At 39.1% G+C, this 23,780-nt stretch overlaps 2 protein-coding genes across 3 annotated transcripts; one reads left to right on the forward strand and one right to left on the reverse strand.

Moving 5' to 3' along the window:
• The first annotated feature begins 256 nt into the window (after nt 1–256).
• taf11 (TAF11 RNA polymerase II, TATA box binding protein (TBP)-associated factor) lies at nt 257–2,937 on the forward strand. Of its 2 annotated transcripts, none has more exons than XM_056385144.1 (6): nt 257–391; nt 737–948; nt 1,482–1,612; nt 1,710–1,797; nt 1,905–2,001; nt 2,127–2,937. In XM_056385144.1, exons 2-6 carry the CDS (start codon nt 778–780, stop codon nt 2,255–2,257), a joined length of 618 nt encoding a protein of 205 aa, XP_056241119.1. In that variant the 5' UTR covers nt 257–391; nt 737–777; the 3' UTR covers nt 2,258–2,937. The 2 variants fall into 2 exon arrangements, with proteins under 2 accessions (XP_056241119.1, XP_056241118.1); XM_056385143.1 differs by having other exon boundaries at nt 264–512.
• A 3-nt stretch (nt 2,938–2,940) lies between these two features.
• On the reverse strand, nt 2,941–22,088 carry bltp3a (bridge-like lipid transfer protein family member 3A). Its single transcript, XM_056385142.1, has 21 exons — nt 21,864–22,088; nt 18,671–18,833; nt 16,666–16,704; nt 16,325–16,416; nt 16,016–16,205; nt 15,516–15,656; nt 15,219–15,389; nt 14,324–14,504; nt 14,040–14,126; nt 13,229–13,399; nt 12,483–12,628; nt 11,141–11,282; nt 10,634–10,827; nt 9,321–10,543; nt 9,002–9,186; nt 8,777–8,916; nt 8,430–8,580; nt 7,229–7,494; nt 6,766–6,874; nt 6,499–6,569; nt 2,941–5,809 (listed from the first exon to the last, which is right to left on the reverse strand). The coding sequence occupies exons 1-21, from the start codon at nt 21,905–21,907 to the stop codon at nt 5,693–5,695; spliced, it is 4,023 nt and encodes a 1,340-aa protein (XP_056241117.1). The 5' UTR covers nt 21,908–22,088; the 3' UTR covers nt 2,941–5,692.
• Nucleotides 22,089–23,780: the final 1,692 nt, after the last annotated feature.

Raw genomic sequence — 23,780 nt, forward strand, 5'->3', positions numbered from 1 at the left:
ATCAGGTGACAGTAGACTATTTATGAGTTACAGTAACAGTGATTGTGATTGTCTAAACTATGTGTTGAAACATAGTTTGGAACATGTGCTTTAAGAGTGAAATGGAAACATTGTATTTAAAAGGTTGTTTCTGATAATTATTGCAAATAAATAAATAAATAAATACACAGTAAGCATACTGTGTAATACCAACGTGTTTGATACCAGTATTGGTCAGTGTTAGTACTTACCAAGTGTTAATAAAGTTCATACAAAACGGAAACGGAAATAGTTTACTACGCTATCGAAAATTAGCATTTTGGTGCTATCATTCGACTTAGGCTGATTGTGATTTGCTTACATTGGATTTCTTGTAATAGCAGAGGAAGTCTTGTGTATTTACTAAAAAAAGGTAATGTGAATACATCATGTGTTTGCCGCTTTATTAAGTAGCGTCAGTTACTCAGCTAACATTAGCTTAACTCCACCATTAGCTGTTGCTGCTGTTTTGTTGACGCCTGGCTGCAGAGAAGGTAGGTGCATGTTTTATACGCATTTTCATCCAGTTTATGATACAAATGTGACAGTTAACGGAAACACGTATACTATGTGCTGATGCTTCTCAGGTAGGTGGCTAAAAAGATTTGCAATGTAACGTTTGCATCAGACTTGAGCTGGGTGTAGAAGCTATCATTACAGCTATCCAACCAAACGTGTAACTTAACTCATCAACTACCTAAACTATTTTTTTCCTCAGAATTTGTTGCTGTCAGCTACGGTTAGAGGCAGTGAGTAATTATGGCCGACCCTGCACGGATCAAAGCTGAGGATGCATCCGAGAGGACGACTTCTGCTTCCGCGGAGCATCCTAAATCAGAGGAAACTGAAGATGTACCTGCCACATCAAACCCCACACATGAAAACAAAGACTCGTCCTCGCAAGACCAGTCCAAACAGGAGGTTAAATCTGTGAGTTCTGGAGCTTACTTTCTCAAACATCAGAGGAGGCGGTGGGGTTCATATTACAGGACTTGTGGTCTGTGCCAGTGTTTTACACAACTGTAGAAGAAGGAGTATAGAAATTCAAACATTGTTTATATTTTGAGAAAAATACACAAATATTCCCTCATTTCCTACTTACCGATGCAAGTTTGGAAGGAAGTCGGTGTTTGGGGAGAGAAAAACAAATATAAACAAAGGTTTTGGAGGCCAGTTGCAGTGGAGGCAATATTTACATTTTGTATGGATTTATAAAATAATTGACCGTGTGTATGAAATGGACCTGGGACTATAACACCAGTGTAACCTATGTAGCATGTACCAGTATAATAATTATTATAGTCAAAGTTAAATCTCTCTATAACCTTAAATGAATTATAAAATATGAAATTTGAGTATTTAAGTGAACGTTATCTTGGCAATATTCACGTGTTCATGTGGTTTTTGTAAGGGCATCTCTTGTTTTTTAGTTGCTATAAACAATCTTATCTTCCACTGTGAAGGAAACAGCAGGTGGAGAAGATGAGGAAGAAGGAACCTCTAGCCAGCCTAGTTCCAAAAGACTGAAGGTGGAACCAGAGAAGAAGAAGGAGAAGCGCCACAAGGTTGATGAAGATGAAATACAAAAGATGCAGTAAGATTGAAATTTTTATCCAAAATTTTCAATAAATTGCATTGGTCTAATCCTGCTGAACCTAACCACCATCCCCTGTTTTTCCTGTGTCTTAAAGGGTTCTGGTGTCATCCTTTTCTGAAGAGCAACTGAATCGCTATGAGATGTACAGACGGTCTGCCTTTCCTAAGGCTGCTATTAAGAGGGTAAGCTGTTAGTGAACATTGACAAAGTGCTTTTAAATCTTTTAAACTTTTCTATTTGTTTCATGTAATTTTTTTTTTTTTTTTTTTTTTTTTTTTACTTTTTCTAGCTGATCCAGTCCATAACAGGATCATCAGTGTCCCAGAATGTAGTAATTGCCATGTCTGGTATTTCCAAGGTTTTTGCTGGGGAAATTGTTGAGGAAGGTGGGTAGCAGACTTCGACAAAATAATTTCAAATACATAAATAAATAAGCCAAGTTTTTATTTGTCTCCTTTTCCCCCTGCAGTTTACATTTTTACTGTCATGTCATTTGTCTTTGTCCTTGCAGCACTGGATGTTTGTGAGAAATGGGGAGATACACCACCTCTACAACCCAAACACATGAGGGAAGCAGTGAGGAGGCTGAAGAGCCGAGATCAGATTCCTAACACCAAGTACAAGAATATTCTCTTTCACTGAGACACCAGTGTTTTACACATTATAGGGATGATGGAGACAGAGGACTGCCTGTGATGGTGAAACCACTGTAACCACACAGCAACCAACTGGGCAGAGATTATTTTCTACTACCTGATTAAGCTCAGTATTGACTGTATTATTGAAGAAAGGTCAAGGCAGCAGTAAAGTAGACCTGGCATTCAACTCTAATTGTCAAGGTAAATGCTTGATGCAACACACAGTTCATTCAGTCAGTCTTTGTTAAGGACACAACTAATGGGGTCCATAGCAAGGCATAAAATTATATACATATATTAAGGTTGTAAATACAATTTTATACTTGAAAATCTAGTGTTTTGTTCTTGTGCCTCAGTTATTTTGGAGAAAGGCTTTTCAAGCTCATGTTTTTTTAAGAGGAAATGAAATTGGTTTAAATGAGGTGATAATGACAATCAAACATTTTTCCAGATTTATAGGACAGTTGTTTTTGTCTCATAATTTAGCTCATCTCTCGTATTCTAGGCTTGTGAAATCAAATTTATATGTTCATGTTTTATTTTGGAAATATGTAGACTTTTTTTTATTGAGGTTAAAGGCAAACAAACTATGGATCACACTGGTAAAATAACTGTAATGAGCAGTAAGATACAATGTTTGTACATCTTCAGAATTGCATTTTATATTAAAACACAAAGACAGAACTGAAAAGTGTTCAGCAATTAATCATTTATTCTTTCACTTTTAAAATATTTTTCACATACTAGCTTTGGTTCACAGAACCAAGTTTATATTAGTCTCAATGAAGTGGTAAAGACAATACAAAATTCAATGTAATTCTACACAACTGACAAAAAAATGTCCACAGGGGCTTCAACATCTGCGTCACTTAGGAAGATTTCAAAAGGACTCCTCTGCAAGCCTTTGAAGTCATATACATCTAAACAAGTGCAATTTCCAGTGAATTTACTACACGAGTGCAAGTAATCCACAAGGCATAACTATACAACACTTCAGTTCATGCACCTAGAGAGAGAACAACACACACTTTGAAGTGAGTCCTGCTTCACTCTCTGTCCATCTTTTCCTTTTTGCATGGCACACTGGGTAAGGGTTATGGAAACCCTGGCCTGCTCTAGAGTGCAAAGGAAGTGTAGTGAACAGGTATCAGAGCACCAGTTTGTCAGCAGATTATGGTTGCTACTTAACACTGAGGCCTGACTGAGGACATAAACTGGGCAAACTTTACAGCTACATGTTGCATCCAGCATGGGACGTTCGATTTCGTACCACCATATCTTTGTTTACGAAGGCCATGCAAAAACATAAAACACCAAAAGCTGAGAAGAAGATCACAACTATAAGTGATACTGAGGTTAAAGGGCAGTATGTATCTCTGCTATAATCACACTGACAGAATGGGGATGTTGAGTCCACATGCAGTTGAGGGGAAACCACTAAACCTGATAGACAGGTAAATCATTTTTCGTGACATTAGTCATCTTAAGAATTCCACATCAAAAATGTGTAGTGTTACCGTTCTTTGTCATGTTTTTGGTTAAACACAAGCTCTCTTTCTATTGCTTAAATATTTTACATTCCTCTTTAAGACTGATAATCTGGCATTCATAGCTTGCAAGGCAACCAAAGATAAAATGAAATACTAATATTTAGAATGAGGAGTGCTCTGGCAATTCACAGCCACCAGAGGGCTCCTGAGCACACAATGGAAGTCAAAGATAGCTGTAACAGCTTTGCAACCATGAAAACAGATAATCGTACCACCAAAGGCAAAACACTAAACCACTGATTTAACAATAGAACATTTGTACATAAAATGAAGCTGACAAAGAGGTCTTCTTAAAGAAAGCATTCATAAAATTAATGTTATGCTGTTAAACAGTCCGTGTGAGTAACAAATCCATCATTGTCTGAATTCATGCATATAACAGATTTATGCATGGATAAAGAAAAGTGACAGAAATTTAAACTGGCAACTGGCCTGAGAGATAAACTCTGCAGCAGATCAGGGTTGAAGATAGTGAAATATATCAGTTTTTGTAGTGAATTTGGTAACATACACAAAACACTGTATACATCAACAGTGCCATCAGTACCATAGATTTTTAAAATGTCACTTTTTGATTGATATGGCTTCAATATACTGTGGTGAATCTAACAAAAATAAATATACACAAGTTAAACAACATACACAGTGAACTAAACAGTCCATTATGTCTGATCACTACACATGATAACAGTGTACAGAGGTAATAACACTAGCAGTCTGAGTTGTTTCCTGGCAAGCTACAAAGCAAGTTTCAAGAAGGTCAAGTATTATATCTCTGCTTGCTGGTATAATCCCAAACCTCTTTAAAACCAGAGAGTTAGAGTGAAAAGACTAATACTGAAGCTACTGTGCAACCCTCTCTCCACAGCAACACAGGGAGAGAATAAAAGGCGTGTCTTATTTTTTTGTGGACTTTCAACCACTGAGAACATTGTTTCACAGTACAAAAGAAGCATGACCAACATTTCACAACTCAAAGGATAATATAACACTGGGGAATGATTCAACACGCTTTTTAAAGAATGGTGAGAACTTGATAAGAGTGTAACCATTCCACCCTGGTGATAAAGCAACCAAGGTAGAAACTGAGATGCATCAGTCTCTCCATGGAAGCAGTAGGGTTCTGCTTTTTTTTTTTCTTAAAAAAAAAAAGTGCATCTTTTTTCCTACCTTTTACATCACATTTGCAACAACAGCTGATAATATTTTTAATACTTTTTAAATGAAAAGAAACACATGGATCTATTGTATTTTACACTTAAACAGAGGTACTCTACATTACTAAGTATAGCCTTATGACTACCTGTAAATGTGCTGTGTGTAAATTAGCACTGTTCACAAAGCATGCTTGACAGTGACTTCTTCTCTGATGGACTAGCAGCTGTCTGGCAGTGTCAGTGCATGTGAAGAGGAGGGTTTGGCATGTGCTTGACTTAAGGTTTCCATAACACAAATCATGAAGTGGAGAGAATTAAAGCTTTATGAAATTTACCCTTGCATGCTGTGTGACAAACACTGAAACCACACAATGAGTTTACTATCCACACTGATTTGAGTGAGAAATAACCAGGATAATTTGTGTTTAGTATGGCAGTGAGGAATATCTAGACTGCCCGATTAAAAGTAGTACCAGTAATGTACCTATTAATTACTTCACCAGGTTCCCCTAATTGTTGTAACGGCTCTTTTGTTATTTTATGAGTAGCATGATATAGGAAGTGGGAAGTGATCCAAAGCCACAACTTGGACTCTTTTTTTTTTTTTTCCCAAACATGTCCAATGCCCGGACATGCTCGGCATGACTCTTGCTGGTTCCTGACATTCATCCCGATACATCCGATCACAATCCCTCAGCAGGAGCAGTGTTGTAGCAGGTTCAGAGGTGAAGCTCAGAGAGTAAATGTGGGGTCATACTTTCTGACTTCCAGAAGGAGGCGCTCTCTGTCACTGACGGCCTGTGTGAGGGCAGCCTGGGCATCAGAAAGCTGCGACTCCAGAGTTTGACTCTGAAAGTGCAGGATCATTGGATTGGTTAGTTCCAGGTACAGTGAAGGCGTGCTATGGTTAGGTGCTACACACCAAGTGTACAGATATCAGATTCTGACTGAAAGCAGCAGGTGAAATTACAATACCATTACACAATCTTGTGTACTTAAGTCTCATCTCTGCTTTGTCTATCCTACAGCTGATAAGTAACAGGACACCAGCATTACAGCTATATTTAAAATAATATAATTACTTTTATACTGGATTTAAAACACGAGTAGAAACTAATTTGAATGAATCTAACTCAGTTGCAGTTTGAATATCTTCATCTGGCCATTAAAAATGTAGGAGAACAAAAAAGTTTAGACAGAGGTTTCCACAGCCTTGTAGTTGATTCATTGCTGTTAGCTCCAAAATATGTTAGGAAGCAGTGTGCTGAGTTAACACTTGACATTTCATACAAATTACAAATATTATTTATTCATTGGATCCCTAGAATGACAATAAAGGCTTTATAAATTAATAACACTAACACTTAAAATTTAAGTGTATAATATATTTTATCATAAAAATAGTTTTTAAGGGGCCTACTCTCTATACTTAATTGTTTAGATATTTTCTAGTATTTAGAAAATCCTGGCTACGGCCCCACCTACAGATACATTAAACTTAAGCACACAAGTATACGGTTGTATTAGTTCTCCCCTACCTCGCTCTGCTGTGGAACACTGCAGGAACTGTGTGTGTTGTCTGGGCCAGCCCCGGGAGCACCTGCTGAGGCTGTAATCGAAAAGGAAATAGTGAAGATTACTTTCTGTTCATCTTTCTGTAAATGTGTTACAGATGCTGTCAGCTTGAGTGCTTGTGGTTTTTACGGTTCATGATCCTGCTGGTAACTGCGTGTATCGATAACACCGTCAAGCATTACATTTGTTATAGTGCACAAAATGAAACAAAATGTTTTTCTCTTGTCCACCTTTGAGCCTCATGATGCCATCTTCAGCGCGCTCAAGCAGAAGCTGATCTACAATGAATGTGGCTGGGACAGGTTGAGGGGCAGTGGGGTAGTTTCTAGGGCCATCATCCTTAAAAAAAACAAGAAGGGATCCTGTTACATCACACACTACCACGTACGTCAACACTGGCTACCCATTACTTCTGCATGTCTTTTACTCTATGAGATTACAGTCTGCCCAAAGATTCAATTCAATTTACTTTTAATTACCAGAATAATCCACTTAGTGTCACTGTGCTCTACGGAGTACTAGGTCACATATTAAAAACAAATTCAATTCAGTGGATTCACAGAATGGATTTTTCTCAAAAGTCTTTTGTGAGGAAAACATTCTTACATCCAATCTACATGTTAAGTATTTAAACATTTTCATTTAACATCTTATAATGAGCAAATTCAAAATTAGTTGAATGCGACAACCCACCTTCATAGTGATGGTGATGTTTCTCAGGTGTAATTTCATTGGCTGACCATCAACACTGAATTCATCTTCGAGAAAAGGCCCAATGTTAGTCACTGTGGAGGCTAACAACTCTGCGTGGCAGTCTTGCACTCTCACATCCAAGAAACCCACAGACTCTGCCAGAGCAGAGTGTCGGGCTGCAGATGGACCCATTTCTGCTCGCATGCGCACAACTGGAGAACCCCTGCTACCGTGCCTATACTGCTTCTGGACTGGTCCACCTGGAGCTGCAGGAACAAAGGAGAAGGCACATTTGTAAACAATGTGGGCACTTCACACTGCAACCAGTTACTGCAGGCTTGCCACACTGACTGATCAGGTTCTTTCTTGTGTTGAGACGATGTGCAACATTGGAGTAACTACATTTTGATTTGGAGGCATTTATACAACAGAAGACAAAGTATTATCCCATTTTTGTGATTATATTTAACTCACCTATGATGACAAAAAGAATAGAGATCAGGCAATATTTTACATGATATCTGAGCGATTTTTTCCCCCACCACTAAAACAAATGTATTTGACTTGGATGTTTGATGGTCTCAACTTCATCTGCTGAAGGGCGAAACTTCTGTGCTCACCTTAAATTGCTGTGAAAATGTGGACATACATGATTTTGTGGCATCCCATCTAGTTTGGAGCCAATTATGATCCAGTATGTATATGCGAGGTGAAAACGTGAAACCTCGAGTGCATATACACTGAAAATTGACTTTCCATTGAAGTAGGAGACATCTGCATTCAGCAGTTTAACTATTACTAATTTTCAAAATGAAAAATATTTCATTGAGGAAGAAGGAGTAAATGTAAGAACGTTTAATTATGAAATTTAACTTTAAAAAAACACAGACACAAACTATGTTTACAAGCAGAGCATTTTTATATGTATTAAAATACATCTGTCGGTATATCTGGATCTTTAACTACACTTCAAGTTGCTGCAGAAGCCCATGGACCAGGATTGATTTACATTTTTTGCCCTTTTTCTAAAGGCCATCCAAAATACTAATTTAAATATAGGCTCTTCTAGAATATGATTAGCAACTCATTGATAAGCCACCAATAAAGTGGTGCTGTATATGACTAGTAAGACAGACAGATTAGAATTTTCCAAGAGTTTGTCATCAGAAATTTTCAGTGTGTATATAGTAATCCGCTTTACCTTGTATGAGACCAGCCAGCAAGTCAGATACCCTGACATTGCCCAACTGCACAGGGCTCAGATTTTGGGCTTCCACAGCCACAACTTGGTCTTCTCCCTTTACTTCCATGGTACAGGCCGTTCCACTCATGATCAGCAACAACACTGAAGACTGTAACAACAGCACAATTAAGTCACATAAAAACCTGTGCAGATTCAGATTTGAAGAGAAGGTTTGAATTGAATTGTTAAAATGATTGATGACAAGTTTTTAATTGTTCTTTAAGGTATTACTTTGTTCGGGCACATAACTCCTATGATAAATGCAATCTATCCATGATATCTGTTACATGAGGGTAGTAACCCACCATGTCCTGAGACACATCCTCAGTGCTTTGGGACAGGGAGCTGCTGAGATCAGCAGATGAACCACCCTCTGTCCCTGGGGCTGGGCTGCTCTGGCTGCCTGCTGGCGTGTTGTTGGGACGCATGGACTCCATACCCGACTCTGGAAACATAAGAGAAACTTATAGTAGATGTCACCTGTGTAACTTGGAAGCATTTGGAAGCAAACTTGGAAGCATTTTAAGTACCTGAGTCCATGAGAACAACAAAATTGTCGCTGATATCACTATCCACAGATAGATTTTCATCAGGTAGGCTGCCTTCCAGGATAGCACTATCAAATGAATGCTGGGAAGGCGATTGTTTCATGGACTGGTGGCGCAGGCTGGCAGCCAACGAGGGGGAGGACTCATCGGAGCGCTGGACCTGTTCCCTGTGAACACACACATAAAACATACACAGAGTCGTTAAGAGACAGCCAGTTAAAGCATGTGGTGCACAGTATGGCACCCAGACACTAACAATATTATGTTGCCAACAGCCCAGCAGGACAGCACTAGCACTTACTTTGCCTGTGGACTGAACAATTTGCTCATTCCTGAGCCACGACTCAGGATGCTAAACGCATCTTTTGTTATTGAAAACGCCCCTTTGGTCAGGTCCAGCGAGGCACTGATGGCATCTTTGGTCACATCCTTGGTGACGTTAATGGCGCTTGACAGCTCTCCCTCCAGGCTAAAGGTGGATGGCTCACGGGAAATGGCAGGGGAGTGTCCAGGTGAGAGGGGAGGTGAGAGGACAGTGTCCTCCTGTTGTGTTGTCAAACCACCCCCCTCCGGCCCCTCCTCCACAGCCTCACATGCCTCCTCCACCACCCCATCTTGTTCATCGGGTTCAGACGCAGTGGCAGCTCTATTGTTGGAGGAGAGGCCATTTTCCAACCCACTGTCCTCCAGGACCCCATCTGCAGAGTTATGAGTCGGGGAGATGTCAGAGTCTGTCATGCTGGGGCTGTCTGTCTCTGGGGTGTGGGGGACCTCTTCCTCTGGCTCTGAGGAGACTGGTGGCAACAGGAGACCCAGTTCTGCCGAGTCCACCAGAAGGGCAACACAAACAGTAGTGGGTTTTGTCTTCTGGCCATGAGCCTGTTTAACATCTCGTAGATCCCGGCCCAACTCTGCCCCCAACCGAGCCATGGCGTCCTTCATTCTCAGCAGTGCTACATATTGGTAGTGGTTGAGCCACAATTTTACTGGAGTGATGGTGTGAGCCAGGAAGTGGATAGAGGCAAGCGAAGCCTCGTCCTGTTCTGGAGAAGGCTGGTGGGCTCTGCTGGGACTGGAGGAGGAAGATGATGAACCACTTCTAAAGGCAGCGGGCTGACACATCCACACAGACATGGCAAAGGGCTCAACAAAAGGCTGGGTCCTGCCTTTGGGGAATCGCCGAGCTCCATCAAAACCTAGGGTTACACGCGACAGACTGAGAGACCAGACATCCTGGGATCGTAGCTGCTTTCTGTCTAGAGGCTGGGGTTCCGTCTCTTGAGAGTGATGGTGGAAAGCGGATGGAGTAGGGTGGAAGGCACTCAGGTCTCTGGGGTAAGGGCAGGGTGGTGTAGGTTGGAAGAAAGAGCAGCTGGCAAACTTGTCATAGATAGTGTTGAGGTCAGCTCTGGAGCCATGGGGGCAGTGGCGAGTGTTGCTGAGAACCATCTGGGGTACAGTAACAGACAGGGACTGTGGACGCTCTGGATGGTCCAATATGGAAGAATCCAAGGGAATTATCAGCTATAGAAAATAACATAAATAACAATTTACATGACTTAGAGACAAACACAAACACAAATACTTTAGATTCAAAAAAAGTTGTGCATTCACCTTAAGCTGAGATGCATCCATGCGGATGTCTAAGTGCTCTTCAGCCTTGCTACTGTCTTGCAAATGGTAGAAAGCTTTGACTTGGTCAAGAGTGTGCAGTAGGCCCCTGGAAAAAAGATTGATCCACAGCACACTGGCTGGGTCCACACACAGCTGCAGGCTGTTTAACTGGGCGTACAGGTTTGAGGTGGGTACTGGGTGAAGGAGAGAAGGAAAAGTAACTATGACACAAACAATCTTAATATTAACAAACAACCAAGAAACAAATTCCACTTCAGTAAATGCTGATAACACTGAAAAATAGCCAATAAGTTGGCCTTCTGTGATGTAAATGTAACAAGGCAGAAAAACATAAACTGATCTGCTTTACAACACAGAATATTAATAAAACAGGGTTGTACTGTAATAAAAAATAATAATAAAAAAAAATCTTACAGCACAATATGCTAGTAAAACTGACATACATTTCTCATTAGATTGTGTGATAAAAAGACAGTTGTATGATACCTGATAGACTGGGGTTGTCAGGAAAGTAGTATTCAGTAAACTGTAGATGAACTGCTGGTACGCTGTCCGGCAAACGCAGAGCTTTACGGTTACAGGATAATAAAGACTGAGTCTTCTTGTTCTGACGGCCCCTTGTAGACACCTGAATGTTCAAGTGAAGAGGTTATAAATAGCGGTGGAAACATCACTAAATATAGGATTATTTTTTTTATTTATCTACTTCATTAAAGACCCAATAAGTAAATCACTCATAAAAAGTAGAAGCATATTGCCGAAAACAGTACTAAATCACCTGAGTCTGAACATCACTGACTTCCTGTCACAATCTGAAGGTGGAAACCTAGACATATACAGAATTTCCCCGGGGTGTCTCTTGTTCTATCAAATGAGGAACTACAAGCATCTTAAACTCAAAATAACACTGGAAATGTTACTTTTGTGATGAAGGGTGTGAATTTTCCAAAGTGAAAATGCAGAACCGGCCTGAGAGCACGAGGCACGAGCTTTCTCAGTCTTAGATGAAAGGCACCGGAGCAGCCAAGTGAAGTGATATATGGGATTATTCTATTCCCACTGAGGTACAGTAATACAGTAGTAATTTATCTTTTTTGTTTCCTACTGAATAAGGCTGTGGTTTTTAGTACAGCAATTGCATGATTACTCTTTTGTTACAGGGGCAATTTGATACCAAACATTTTCAGGTCATTGCATCAATATGTCAAGTCCGCCATCAGATCAAACATATCAGAGGGCTGATCTGAAAGAGACTTCTGCTCCCTCTGTAACGACTGCCAGGCAGATGCCTCCAAGGATGATTATGTGACACTCCTTTTTAGCAATTGAGCTAACTGCAAGTGATGAGCATACTGCAGCACATGACACTAATGTAAGCTGGCTAGCTTACTGTGGAGGTAAGCTTTTGAGGAGGAGCACGGTATTAACTTTATTTTCTTCTTAAAAATTATAATATCATCAACTTTCATTTTGAGGCTCTATCTTGCTAAGGTTGTGACTATAACATGATTAATCTATATCTGCAGTATATTTAGTGTTAAAAACATGTAAAGATACACTATTGTCACAGAAAAGGACCTTTAAACAACTAACCATCCTATCTATACTGTCATGTATATCAATACCATCCATAACTGCAGCGATGTCCAAAACCTGCACTATCTTGTCACTGCTAAAATGTTTGGATTTTAAGGGAACTTCTAGCCTTGCCACAGATACTGCCTGACTGCTACCACTGAGGAACATTACAACAACATCCTTGATCCATTTATTGAGTAAAGCTTCTGTTAGAGCAGGTAAATCAAATCAGCTGATGATAAAAGCTTGCCTGGTGAATGTCCACGTCATCCATTCTGACCACCACACAGCTAGATCGCAGCCTCTTCAGCGATGACCCTTTAGGAGCTGTCATAGAGTTCCTGCTGGTTGCCTGCTCTTTGTCAGAGGGGGTTGACTTAGGACTAGATTGTCCATCTAAAGCACATAAATGGGAGAGTAAACACTCAGTGACAAGCTAAAATAGCCTGCTTCCAGAGGAGCAAGAACAAAACAAAAAAACATATTCTAACAGATTAAGTTTTGTGTCGGATCATAAAATGCCACTGTTATTGAAACATATGTCGACTTGTATGTTGAATGGGGTCATTCCCTTATTGTTACCCCTGTGTACCAGTTCTCAGTTCTATTATGTTATTTATGTTTTTCTGAGTGCATCTATATAGTTTCAAAGTTTTAAAATAATCCTAAATCAAAGTCCATTTACTAGCTTTTTACGTGGCACAGTCTTCCTCAGCACATGGAGTTTGCCCAGTTGCCATGGAGATGGACTTATTGACATACTTGTTGGTACTAAAGTTACTTACACATGTCAACAGTTCCATCTCCTGACAACTGACCAAATTTGTAGTAAGTGGACTTTGAACTTTAACTGTTTAGTCGAAACACCCCCTTCTTATGTCAAGATTATTTTCATGGTTCATTGAATCTGTATAATTTTGTCTTTTCAGCAATGAAGAAAGAAACAAATGAATTTCTATAAAAAGAGAAACCTTTATGTTAATGCTGCATTCCTACCTTGAGCTGTCTTTGCAGGAGAGTCCTTGGCTGGATGGGGCACCTCAGTATGTGGCCCTGGGAACCCAGAAGCATCTACTCTCCTATGGTACTCCTGCAGCAGCTTCCCAGCCCACTGGGCCTGAGCCTCCATGGCTCCACTGTGGCGCTCCCAGTGTCGACACCCATCAGCTATATTAGAGAAGTATCAAAAGTTAGTTATGATTAAGCCGTCATTCTAGACTGACTAATTTAGAAATTACAATTTGTTTTGGTGTAAATATTTTTTTAAATAACTAACTGTAACTAAACAAATAGATTTGGTAATTAATCGTCCTAAAAAGTCTAAATAAATACTATAATTAAATGACTATTTATGTATTTAAAACTTAAAAGCAAATTCCTAAAATTCCACGAGTGTTAATTTAATAGGAAAACAACATGGGTGCAATACACAATAAAATGTATTAAAGCAAGAGTTTCAAAGCCAGTATTCATACATAAACAGTATATAAACTTGTACTGTGTTAATATAGTAATTTTCCTCTTTTCATATTCTCTTCAAAAGTCTTAAACAAACAGAATAGCAAAATAAAAGCTTTTTTTCTAACTTTGTTTAATTGACCATAATGGGCTTCAAGGGTGACCCTGCTGTTCTACTTTCTACTTCAGGAATTCCACAAAGAATAAAGGCACTAGGCACACTCTCCTGAGCCATTAGTCTGCTTGAATAGTAATCCTCCTAACAGCTAGTCCTGACTGAATGCTGTGGTTTCAGTGGGAGCAGTGCAAAGCCTCAGGGTAAACTGCAAGGACCAGTCATCACACTCACCAGGTCTGTGGATGGGATAGTAGTCAAACCCTAGCTTTCTGAAGGTCAGCTGCATCGCACCCTGCAAGCCCGGCGGGGGAGGCTCATCTATGGAACATCACATTACAGCTGTCAAAAACCACCTTCACAGAAATCATCCTTCAAATATTGAGCATTGTATGTAAGTAAGGATTACTTTGAGCACACAATCTTAGCTTTATGAAGCACAAATATACTCGAGTTTCAAGAGAATTAAGACGACCTGTTGATAACTTTTGGGACATGGTGAACTCTTCCCAACTAACCTTCATCCATTGAAGAACTATCGTTGCATACGTGTAAGTCCAAGCGGGATATGAAGGTGTGGTAAGAAGACTCCTTGACATCATAGAGCTCAAAGTATTGACTCATGTTGCTGGGGGTGCCAGTAGGAGCAGGTGGGGGCTCTGTCCACAGGCTGTGGAGGCCAGGAGACGGAGGAGCAGTCTAAACAACAGAAATAGGAAAACTTCTCAGAATTAAGAAAAACAAATTTGTAACAGAAATTTCAAAGGGGAACAAAAACAAGCTTGAACTATAATGTATAGGAAACATATCCAGAAATAGTCTGGTGCCAATTAATTTTCTAGTTAAAAGCTCTTGAGTCTTGGCATCACCTTGAGAGGATACCGAATTAATGAATATTTGCAAATTTGGAGTCCATCTTATTTATTTATGTATCATGTAGAGACAAGCTACGAAAATTAGCTGAAAGTGCTGTTGTGGGGCTTTCACACAGCATTTCATTCATGTCTGAGGACTTTAACTTAAAAATAAAAAAAAGGAACAAAAATGAGTTGGGATAAAAATCACTTTACATGTAATACTAGTCTATAATAATAGTTTAAGTGACTATCACTAGATTCGTATTTTTTTAGTAGCCTGGGTCATTTTTCTTGTATTTTGGGTTCATGGCAGCTTTATACTTAAAGTTACATTGACAAAATGGTGAGTCTGGTTTATAGTTGAGTTTGTGGTGAAAAAGATTGTATTTTCCAATATCAAATTAATTAAAATGTATGCAGAAACAACAATTCTTGAGAGACATGACTTCTGATTGTTTAAGCTTGGATGTTTTAAGGTTAAAAATGGCTTAGAAATTCCATTAAACATATGCAGTCTGTAATTACAAAACATAACATCTCAACAAGGAGGCAGGACCTGCAGGGATTCAGCAGTCATGTTCTTCCTCTGCTGGGCAGACTTCTCCATGGCCTCACTGAGAGATTTGGCATAATGGATGATGGCCTTGAGTTGAGAGTCCGTCAGCACCCACAGCAGGTCATCCAGAATGAAAAGCAGCTTAGATGCCAACACATTGCAGTCCTTTATCTAGATAGAACAATGAAGACGTAAAGACTAGGGACAAATCATTTGTAATTTAGATGAGTTCACATTTGTGATCTTTAACCAATTCCATGACAGAACAGGAAATGAAAGGTAGAAACACAGCCCTACTCTGCGTTTTAGAGCAATGCGAATTCGTCCTTGGTTAGTGATGAGACGTAACGGGGTGCTACCAAGGTCCTGATCATCACTCTCAATGGCATCTGCCTCGATTCGCAGACTCTGCCAGTTGATTTCTTTGAATGTCAAAACCTGATTGAAACAAGAATCATATGAAACCATTCAACTGTGATTAAACACAAAAACACTATGAGTCAAAAAACACACAGTTTTCTGACATATGGAATGATTGATACTGCTGACATTTTCTTTTTAGACACAAAGAAAAGGCGGCAGATGCATTTCCTTCTAAGTGGATTACAAGATCTCATTAAGAAAGCTTATTCATCTTGATATAGTCCCTCCAGCTAATAAAGACCAAAACAATTGGCTGATTAACTGATTTACAGAAGGTTAATGAGCATGCATGGTTTCTGTGGTAGGATACAACTCTTAGACAGAGCAGTGTTAAAGCAGGGTGAGGAGGGAGATGAAAGTGCGTTGCACTGTACCTCTCCTCTCTTTGGGTCGGTGACGCGGGTGTAGCGGAGGTCACTGCGCTGCCATTTGGGGTTGAGGCTGTTGCCTTGTAGCTGCCAGAGCTCAAAGGAGGCGTGGAAGGCACGAGCCTGCACCTTAATGGTGATGGAGTTGATCCTCACAGACATGCCCTCCACCACTTTCTCAGCAAAGCCATATTCACTGGAAATACACAATGTAAACATGAGTGAAGGCACCGTTCACCATGTACATGATGTGTGATGTAGTATGGAACTCATCATCAGATATGTCAGCTTAACTCAAGATTTATGCAGGCTTACCTCTGGCCTGCTGTAATAGCTATAGGAGAGGGGCCATTGGGTGGACGCGGCTCTTCACATGTCCTCATCTCTACCTCTACTTTATCCAAGAACTGCACAAAAGAGGAAACAGTGCCATTGAGCAAAGATAAAAAAAGAGGAGGCCTAATATTTTCTGATGATAACAGCAAAAAGAATACAACCTATGGAGCAGTATAACAAGACAGTAAAATAACAAAATGGGGCACTGCTAGAGTTATGCCAAAGTTAGGTTATTTTTGGATTAAAAGACGAGGGGGAAGCTTAGTGTTAAATAAATGTGTAAGAACTCTGGAGGAGGACAGAAACAACATCATTCTTACCAGGCAGATGGGGCTTGTTTTCAACTTTGTCCATTGTATCTGAAAAGAAAGGACAGCAAGGTCAACAAAGTCAGACACAAACACTTGCCAAAGCATTCTGAACTGTTTATCATTCACTGGGCGCAAGGGCACAGTGAGCATCAAGCTCCCACATCATGACGCAGGGGCTACAACAATAACTGTCATGCTGTTTTATCTGGAGTCATACTGACTTTGCTGCTCAACAAATAGCTAACACTGCTCATAATAATAATAACCCTAACAGGGTTAACAATTATAAAAAGAAGAAGACAAGACTAAAGTCCCACCAAGGTATTCCACAAAAGCCAGTTTATAAAATGCATTTTTATAACCGACTTAAAACATGACAACATTTTTCCCAGCCCAGTCTCCTCAGTTCAGTTCTAGGGACTCTAGAAGTAAAAGCACTTAAAGGCCTTAAATCTTCAGGCTCGACTCTGAAACACCAGTAAGATATCATCTGAGGATGATGACTACTAGCTAATATGAACTAAAGAGATCTGTGATGTACACTAACAATTTAAAAGTTAATGTAGTAATTGTAGTTATTCATTTTTTGGTATTAAAGATCTTGTGGCATCATTCTGAATAAGCCAAAGGCATGCAAATCACTTTTTTTTTTACCAATTTTAAAGGACAGAGCAATACATTAGTCTATAGATGTGATATTTTGATGGCTGGTTGCATAGATGCATAGATGGTTTTTAAGTTTTCAGAAGGAAGGCTTTGATCGTAATGATATTCATTAGCTAAAAGGAATTAGGCTGCATTACTTCACACTTCATCTACATCTAAACTAGACCTTTAACAGAAAGTTCTGTTTTATTTGCATTTAGCTTCAGATAGTCTTGAGCCATTGAGCTGTAAATGTCTTGGGATCCCAACAACAAAAGGGTGTTTGTATAGAATAATAGAACAGTTCAAGACATCTGGGTTTTCAAATTAAGGCTTCTTTAAGAGAAGTACGCCTTGGCCATTTCTGAAATTAGGAGATTTTTTACTGAGTCTATTGACTATACCACAAAACTCATTATTAAGATAAAGTTAAAACAAGATTGATACACAAATATTACTGGTAAAGCTGTAAATTGTAATGGACTTGGATATTTAGTGAGAAAAAGCATCATACAGTACAGCTGCAGGCATAATACATATATACAGTACATACATACATACATACATACATACATATATATATATACATATATATATATACATACATATATATATATATATATACATATATATATATACATACATATATATATATATATACATATATATATACATACATATATATATATATATATACATATATATATACATACATATATATACATATATATATATACATATATATATATACATATATATACACATATATACACATATATACACATATATATATATATATATATATATGTATATGTAATACTGTGACAATGTTAAGAAAACATTTGTTTGTTTGTTTGTGTAAAATTCACTTTATTAACTATAGGAATATTATTCCTGAACTTTAAACAAACTGTGTTGTACATGTAGTATTATTGGGATTATTTGGGAACACAAACCAGCCATCCTGATAGCTCAATGTACAACAGCCAGTATATCTCAGGATCACAATAGCCTCTGGCCTTTTCTGCCTCTCTGAATCATGGCTTGCCTTTCTATTACCAACAACCGGTTCTGGTCTGAAGAATCATCGTCCTCAGCAGCGCCTCTAGCAAAGTTAATCTCTGTGGTACTGCCACTGATCATTTCCTCTACGATTCTACACACTCTCAATTTCAAAAGAGAGCTCTTTGGCTTTAATAAAATAAATTTTTTTTATTTAGTTTGAAAATGAACAAGGAGACAATAACCAAACTGAAATAATTCATGTAGCATTTCTTTACCATTTTTGTGTTTCAATAGAGTTCTCAGAAAAGGGAGGGAGCCCCTAGAGAGCAGCTACACAGTCAGGTTTGACCAATTAATAACCTACCCTGATGGCGGCTTTGTTGCAGTAGACCCGAGTGACAGCCAGCCAGGTAGGCAGGTCAAGCATGTTCTGCAGAACCTCTTCATCAAGCTCAAGGTTGGACAGCTGCCCCTCCCCCTTCAGCGTGCTCAGATTGATCTTGTCTGGGGACAGGTTCTTGGTGAACCTGAGGAAGGGAACCAGATAAACTGTTAAAATAAACTGTTTTAATGTGAAAACACACAGGAGTTCAGTATAACTTTTACCAGGGAAACGCCAGCATACGTCACTGATGATGCGGGAGACAAAAATGAATTATGCAGCTTGGCTAAGATGCGTTTGAAGGAGTGCAAACGAATGAGTCATCATGAGAAACCATAGCAGCCACAGCTGTACTCCCCATCTAGGTTAAATGTCTGCTAATGTAGCAAGCTGCAACAGTCAGGACTAGGCTACGACCGTACACAGGATAAATATAACAGAAATTGTAGCTAATTGATTTGATAAGTATTTTAATTTCACGTACACCACATGACTGAGCAATGCTCTAACAAATCCCTGTGACATTTCAGACATCAGCCAAGAGACACTGATGAAAGAGCCATAGATTAAGTGCCATACAAGAAAGCTACAGTGTGGCTCACAGTTTCAAGACATGTGAATGTAGTCAAACTTGTTAAGACTTTTAACACTGTTAAAACTAATACTATGCTGCACCTGATAAACCTGATGAGCCAGTGAAAATGTAAGCTTCCCTTTAGTGTTGAGCAACAAAATAACGGCTCCACTTCTACTGTTGACAAAACCTGAGGCATTGTTTTCCTAAAATTAACATTTCATATTCACTCACAGTCTCTAAGGGCCTTTAATGAGTCAACTGTGAGGTACAGAGCTAGCCAGCCTGTCTGAAAACACAAAACAGCTTTGACTCAACTTTTGCATTTTTGAACAATTGCCTTTTGGATTGGCAGATAAGAATATAAAGAAGTGATTTAATGGTGTACATGGTTAAGACCAACAATAGAGCAAAGAATATAGTGGTTCTTTTTTTGTAAATCTAACAATTTTGGCTAATTGCTGAGATTAGCATGGTTTAAAAAGCGCAGAAATTCCAGAGCTTACCAAAAGCCATAAAGAAGTCATTGTACAAACACGGGCAAAAGCACAACTTTGTGGTTTTACAATTGAGTAAAACCAAAACTGCTCTGAAACACATAACACGCAAGGATCAGACTTGAAATCATCAATTTAAACCCATCAATCCCCCAGAAGTCCACTGTGTGTAAGTTTTAGGTTCCATCTGTATATTTACAGCAAAACATACAGTGGCTGTGGACTTGGACCAAAATTCCTGCCATTAACAGAGATGTACTACAGGTAGGGACAGGTTACAACTGATGATATGATCTCGTCATCTTCCTGCCTGTGTTAAAAATGATGAGTATTATTATTAAGAATACTGCTACACTGGGTCGCCCACTAATAAGGATATAATAAAACTAGCACGGAATGATAGAATATAATTAAATTTTTGCTGAAAAGAAAACCAAAGATATCATAGGACTATGAAGCTCATTTCCTATCAAAGAGCGAGCTCTAACCTACAACCATGGATATATTATTAGACCCAAAACATTAATGTGCTTGCATGTCTAGCTTTCAAGTATGTGTCCACTGTGTCCTATCTGGTGCAAATAATTGTTTTAATTATTCAGTGACAAAGGCAACAGAGACAAGGAGAACAACAGTGAGTCGAAGGGATTTAGCACACACCTATTGTCCAGGCACATGATCAACTTAAGCCTTTACCCCATCTAGCTGGGGAAAGAGAGACCTTTTCAACACATGTCAACATTGCTCTCTCACCCATATTAATTTCTTCACTTGTCAGCTGTGCCAAACTGAGAGCAACAGAAAACATGACACATTTAATCAATAAAACCTAAAAAAAAAAAAGAAAAAAAAGGAATTGTAGGTAGGAATAGAAAGTTTTATGTCTCCTGAGCAGCAGCATAACATATGGAGGAAGTGAGACAAGGTGTAGACAGAGAACTGCAGCCAGATCTGCAGGAGATGCTGAAGCTGACGAGAAAGCAGTATTTGCTTATGTATAGCAAGGAGTGAGAGGGAATAAATGTTGCTGAAAAAGACCGTAAACTGTAGGAGCATAACTGAGCAGTCTGATAGTAAACGTCAGCTGACAATTTTCATTCATTCATGTACAATAGGCCAAACAGTTTTCAAGATATAAATATGTAAAACACTAAATTACTCCCTTCATATCTGACTCTATCTAGAAAATCTTTTCTTTCTTTTTGCTTGAGGAGATGTCAATGTTTGCTGTACTGGGGTGAAGACAGGAATTATGTTTATGAATTATTGTAGATAGATAGATAGATAGATAGATAGATAGATAGATAGATAGATAGATAGATAGATAGATAGATAGATAAATGCTATATTTGTCTGGTCAACAGTCAAAAACAAAAAGCTATTGAGTGTACTTTTATAGAAAACTGGCAAACTAGTACATATTCACATTGGAGAAGCTAGAACTTGTGATTTCGATTATCACAATTGCCATCAAAGTTAATTGTCTGTCAAAGGATTAATAGATTTGTCAAGTAATCACTTCGGCCCAAGGGTGCGGGCTGGTTACAGTGGGGAACCACAGGGGTCCATCAAGAAATTTTTGCCACAGGGAGGTTAATCCAGACAGACAGGTGGATGGATAGAGGTATAGATAGAAATGGCTAAAAAGAAAGGATGCCACTTCAGATACATTCCCAATGTAAAGTAACTATAATACTGAGGGCCTTAGACCGATAAGTGATATAAAAAGACAGAGAAGAGCTTTTTCAACAGTGACGATGGGTAGTAGGCCCATTACCAAAGCAAGTAGGCTATACAGACTATCGTGCCTTTAAGAACACACATTGATAAACTAGGAAAAGTAATGTAGTTAACATTATCTGTCTCGTCCAGATTGAGGTGGTTTGCTGCGTTCACTGTCCCTGTCAAGCCTCCTAACGTTATTCTCATGGGGCTGTTACAACATGTGGCGTTGCGCTTGATGGTTTGCTGTGAGTAAATCGATGCAGCTACATGTAGATGGCAAATACTGGCGAACTAACGTTTGCTGTGTTATATTCAGAAACGTTAACACCATCATCCAGCTGGGCTAACTGGCTAACACAAAGCCAAAGATGACACTTACCTTGACAAATGTTTCAGAATTTGCTTTTTAATAATTCCGGCCATTTCTGCTAGCGTTCGTGTCGTACCGGTAGCAGCAGTTCTCCCTCTTAAATAAACATATACTAGCTTGCAGGCACCTCTATACTGTACATAGCACTAGCTGTGTGCATCTTGTTAGCCGCTGCTGGCAGAGCACAGCCTAGCTGCTATGTCGCCAAACACCGGACAGCAGCTGAAACCCCCCTTCTTCAAACACTCATACTCACACACACACACACACACACACACACACACACACACACACACACACACACACACACACACACACACACACACACACACACACACACACACACACACTTCTCCAGCAGAAAAACACAACGCTGCCATCTGCTGGATATTCAGGGGAAGACAGGTGGGCGGAGAATCCAACCAGTTATGACAAAATATTTAATAATACAGTACAGTTAAAAATGAAAATGACACTACTGTAAAGCGAAAGTTGTGTGTTTTAAAATTATATCTAGTCAGGAAGTCTCGAGGCACATGGTCGTATTAACTAGTCATGTTAACTCTGTTTTTTTGTAGAGGAAATAATTGTCAGACCTATTGAAAATGCAAATAATTGTTGGTTGCTGCCTTACAGTACTGTAAGGCCCTGTCACAGTATTTCTGACTGTTGATTACTTGGCATACATAAGAATTAAAGCATTTTGATTTGATTTTCAACTTTACAACTTAAAATGATCGAAAACAATTAAGTTCTTAAAACTAGCTTTTGACACAGAGTCCCTCTTTGAGACCAGGACCACAAACGAGGGATTAATCATATTAAGCCTTGAGCTACTGGGGCCCCTGGGAGTCTGGGGCCCACCACTAAAAGGACAATATAAACTTTACATTTTATCATTCTAGATTATACTGCGCTCACATGGCGCTTTTCCTAAATAAAATTATGTTTCAACAAACTGCCACAACCTGAGTAACATAAAATGTGTGTACCACCCATCTGTTTTTTCAGTGTGTTTGTTGCATTTTCAATTTGCATTTCAGGGGGAAAAAAAGAAATATTGCAAAAGCATTTTTGGGTGAAGTGGAAAAGTTGGTCTATCGATACAGGCATAATGCGACAAAGTACAATGGAAACAACAGTGCATGCAAACATCAGATCTCTATGGAGTATAATGAGGTGTCTGTAGGGTTCCACAAACGTAAGCTTTTTAAAGTTTTATAGCATCCTGTGTAGTTTTTCTGACAGCTTTACACACTACACAAAAGGATCCAGAGTTTGAGACAATGCATGTGGAGTACAATCAGTTGAAAACATCAGCCCTGACTCCAGAGGGTTAATACATGACACAAAGGTAAATGGCATATTTCCATTACACTTTCTAAGTTGCTTTCCATAGTTTGTGGCTTGATTGGCAGTATTTTAATTATGTCAACTCATTGCTCTCGTCTCTTCTGCAATGTTTAATGGCATGAGCTGTGTGGTTCATTTGGATGGGAACCAGACTATACAGAAAACCTGGATCCAGTTAGTATTCTAGTATAAGAGTCTTGGATGGTCTGTGGGTCTCTAAGCAAAATGTGCACTATGCATGATGGGAACTTGGAGGCAACAGCAAAGTTTTGGCCACGGGCCCACAAACAGGTCAATCTGGTCATGTAAATAGAACACCTGCAACAAGTAGAGGTATTCCCATTGCTCATTTTCCAGCGACAAATACAACATTGCAAATCAAAGAAGAAATTTATACAGAAATACAGTGGTGCGCAAGAGTTTAGTCACTCCTGAGCAAATTACATATTTTTTTAATTTCTTAAGTGAAAAGAAGTAAATACAACCCCTGCCAATGCACTGTTGCCTTATATTTCATGAACTTACAAAACAGACAAAAATTAAAGAGTTATTGTGGCACGTACAGTACAAGTT

This window comes from Seriola aureovittata, chromosome 9, assembly GCF_021018895.1.
Source record: "Seriola aureovittata isolate HTS-2021-v1 ecotype China chromosome 9, ASM2101889v1, whole genome shotgun sequence".
Taxonomy (NCBI): Eukaryota; Metazoa; Chordata; class Actinopteri; order Carangiformes; family Carangidae; genus Seriola; species Seriola aureovittata.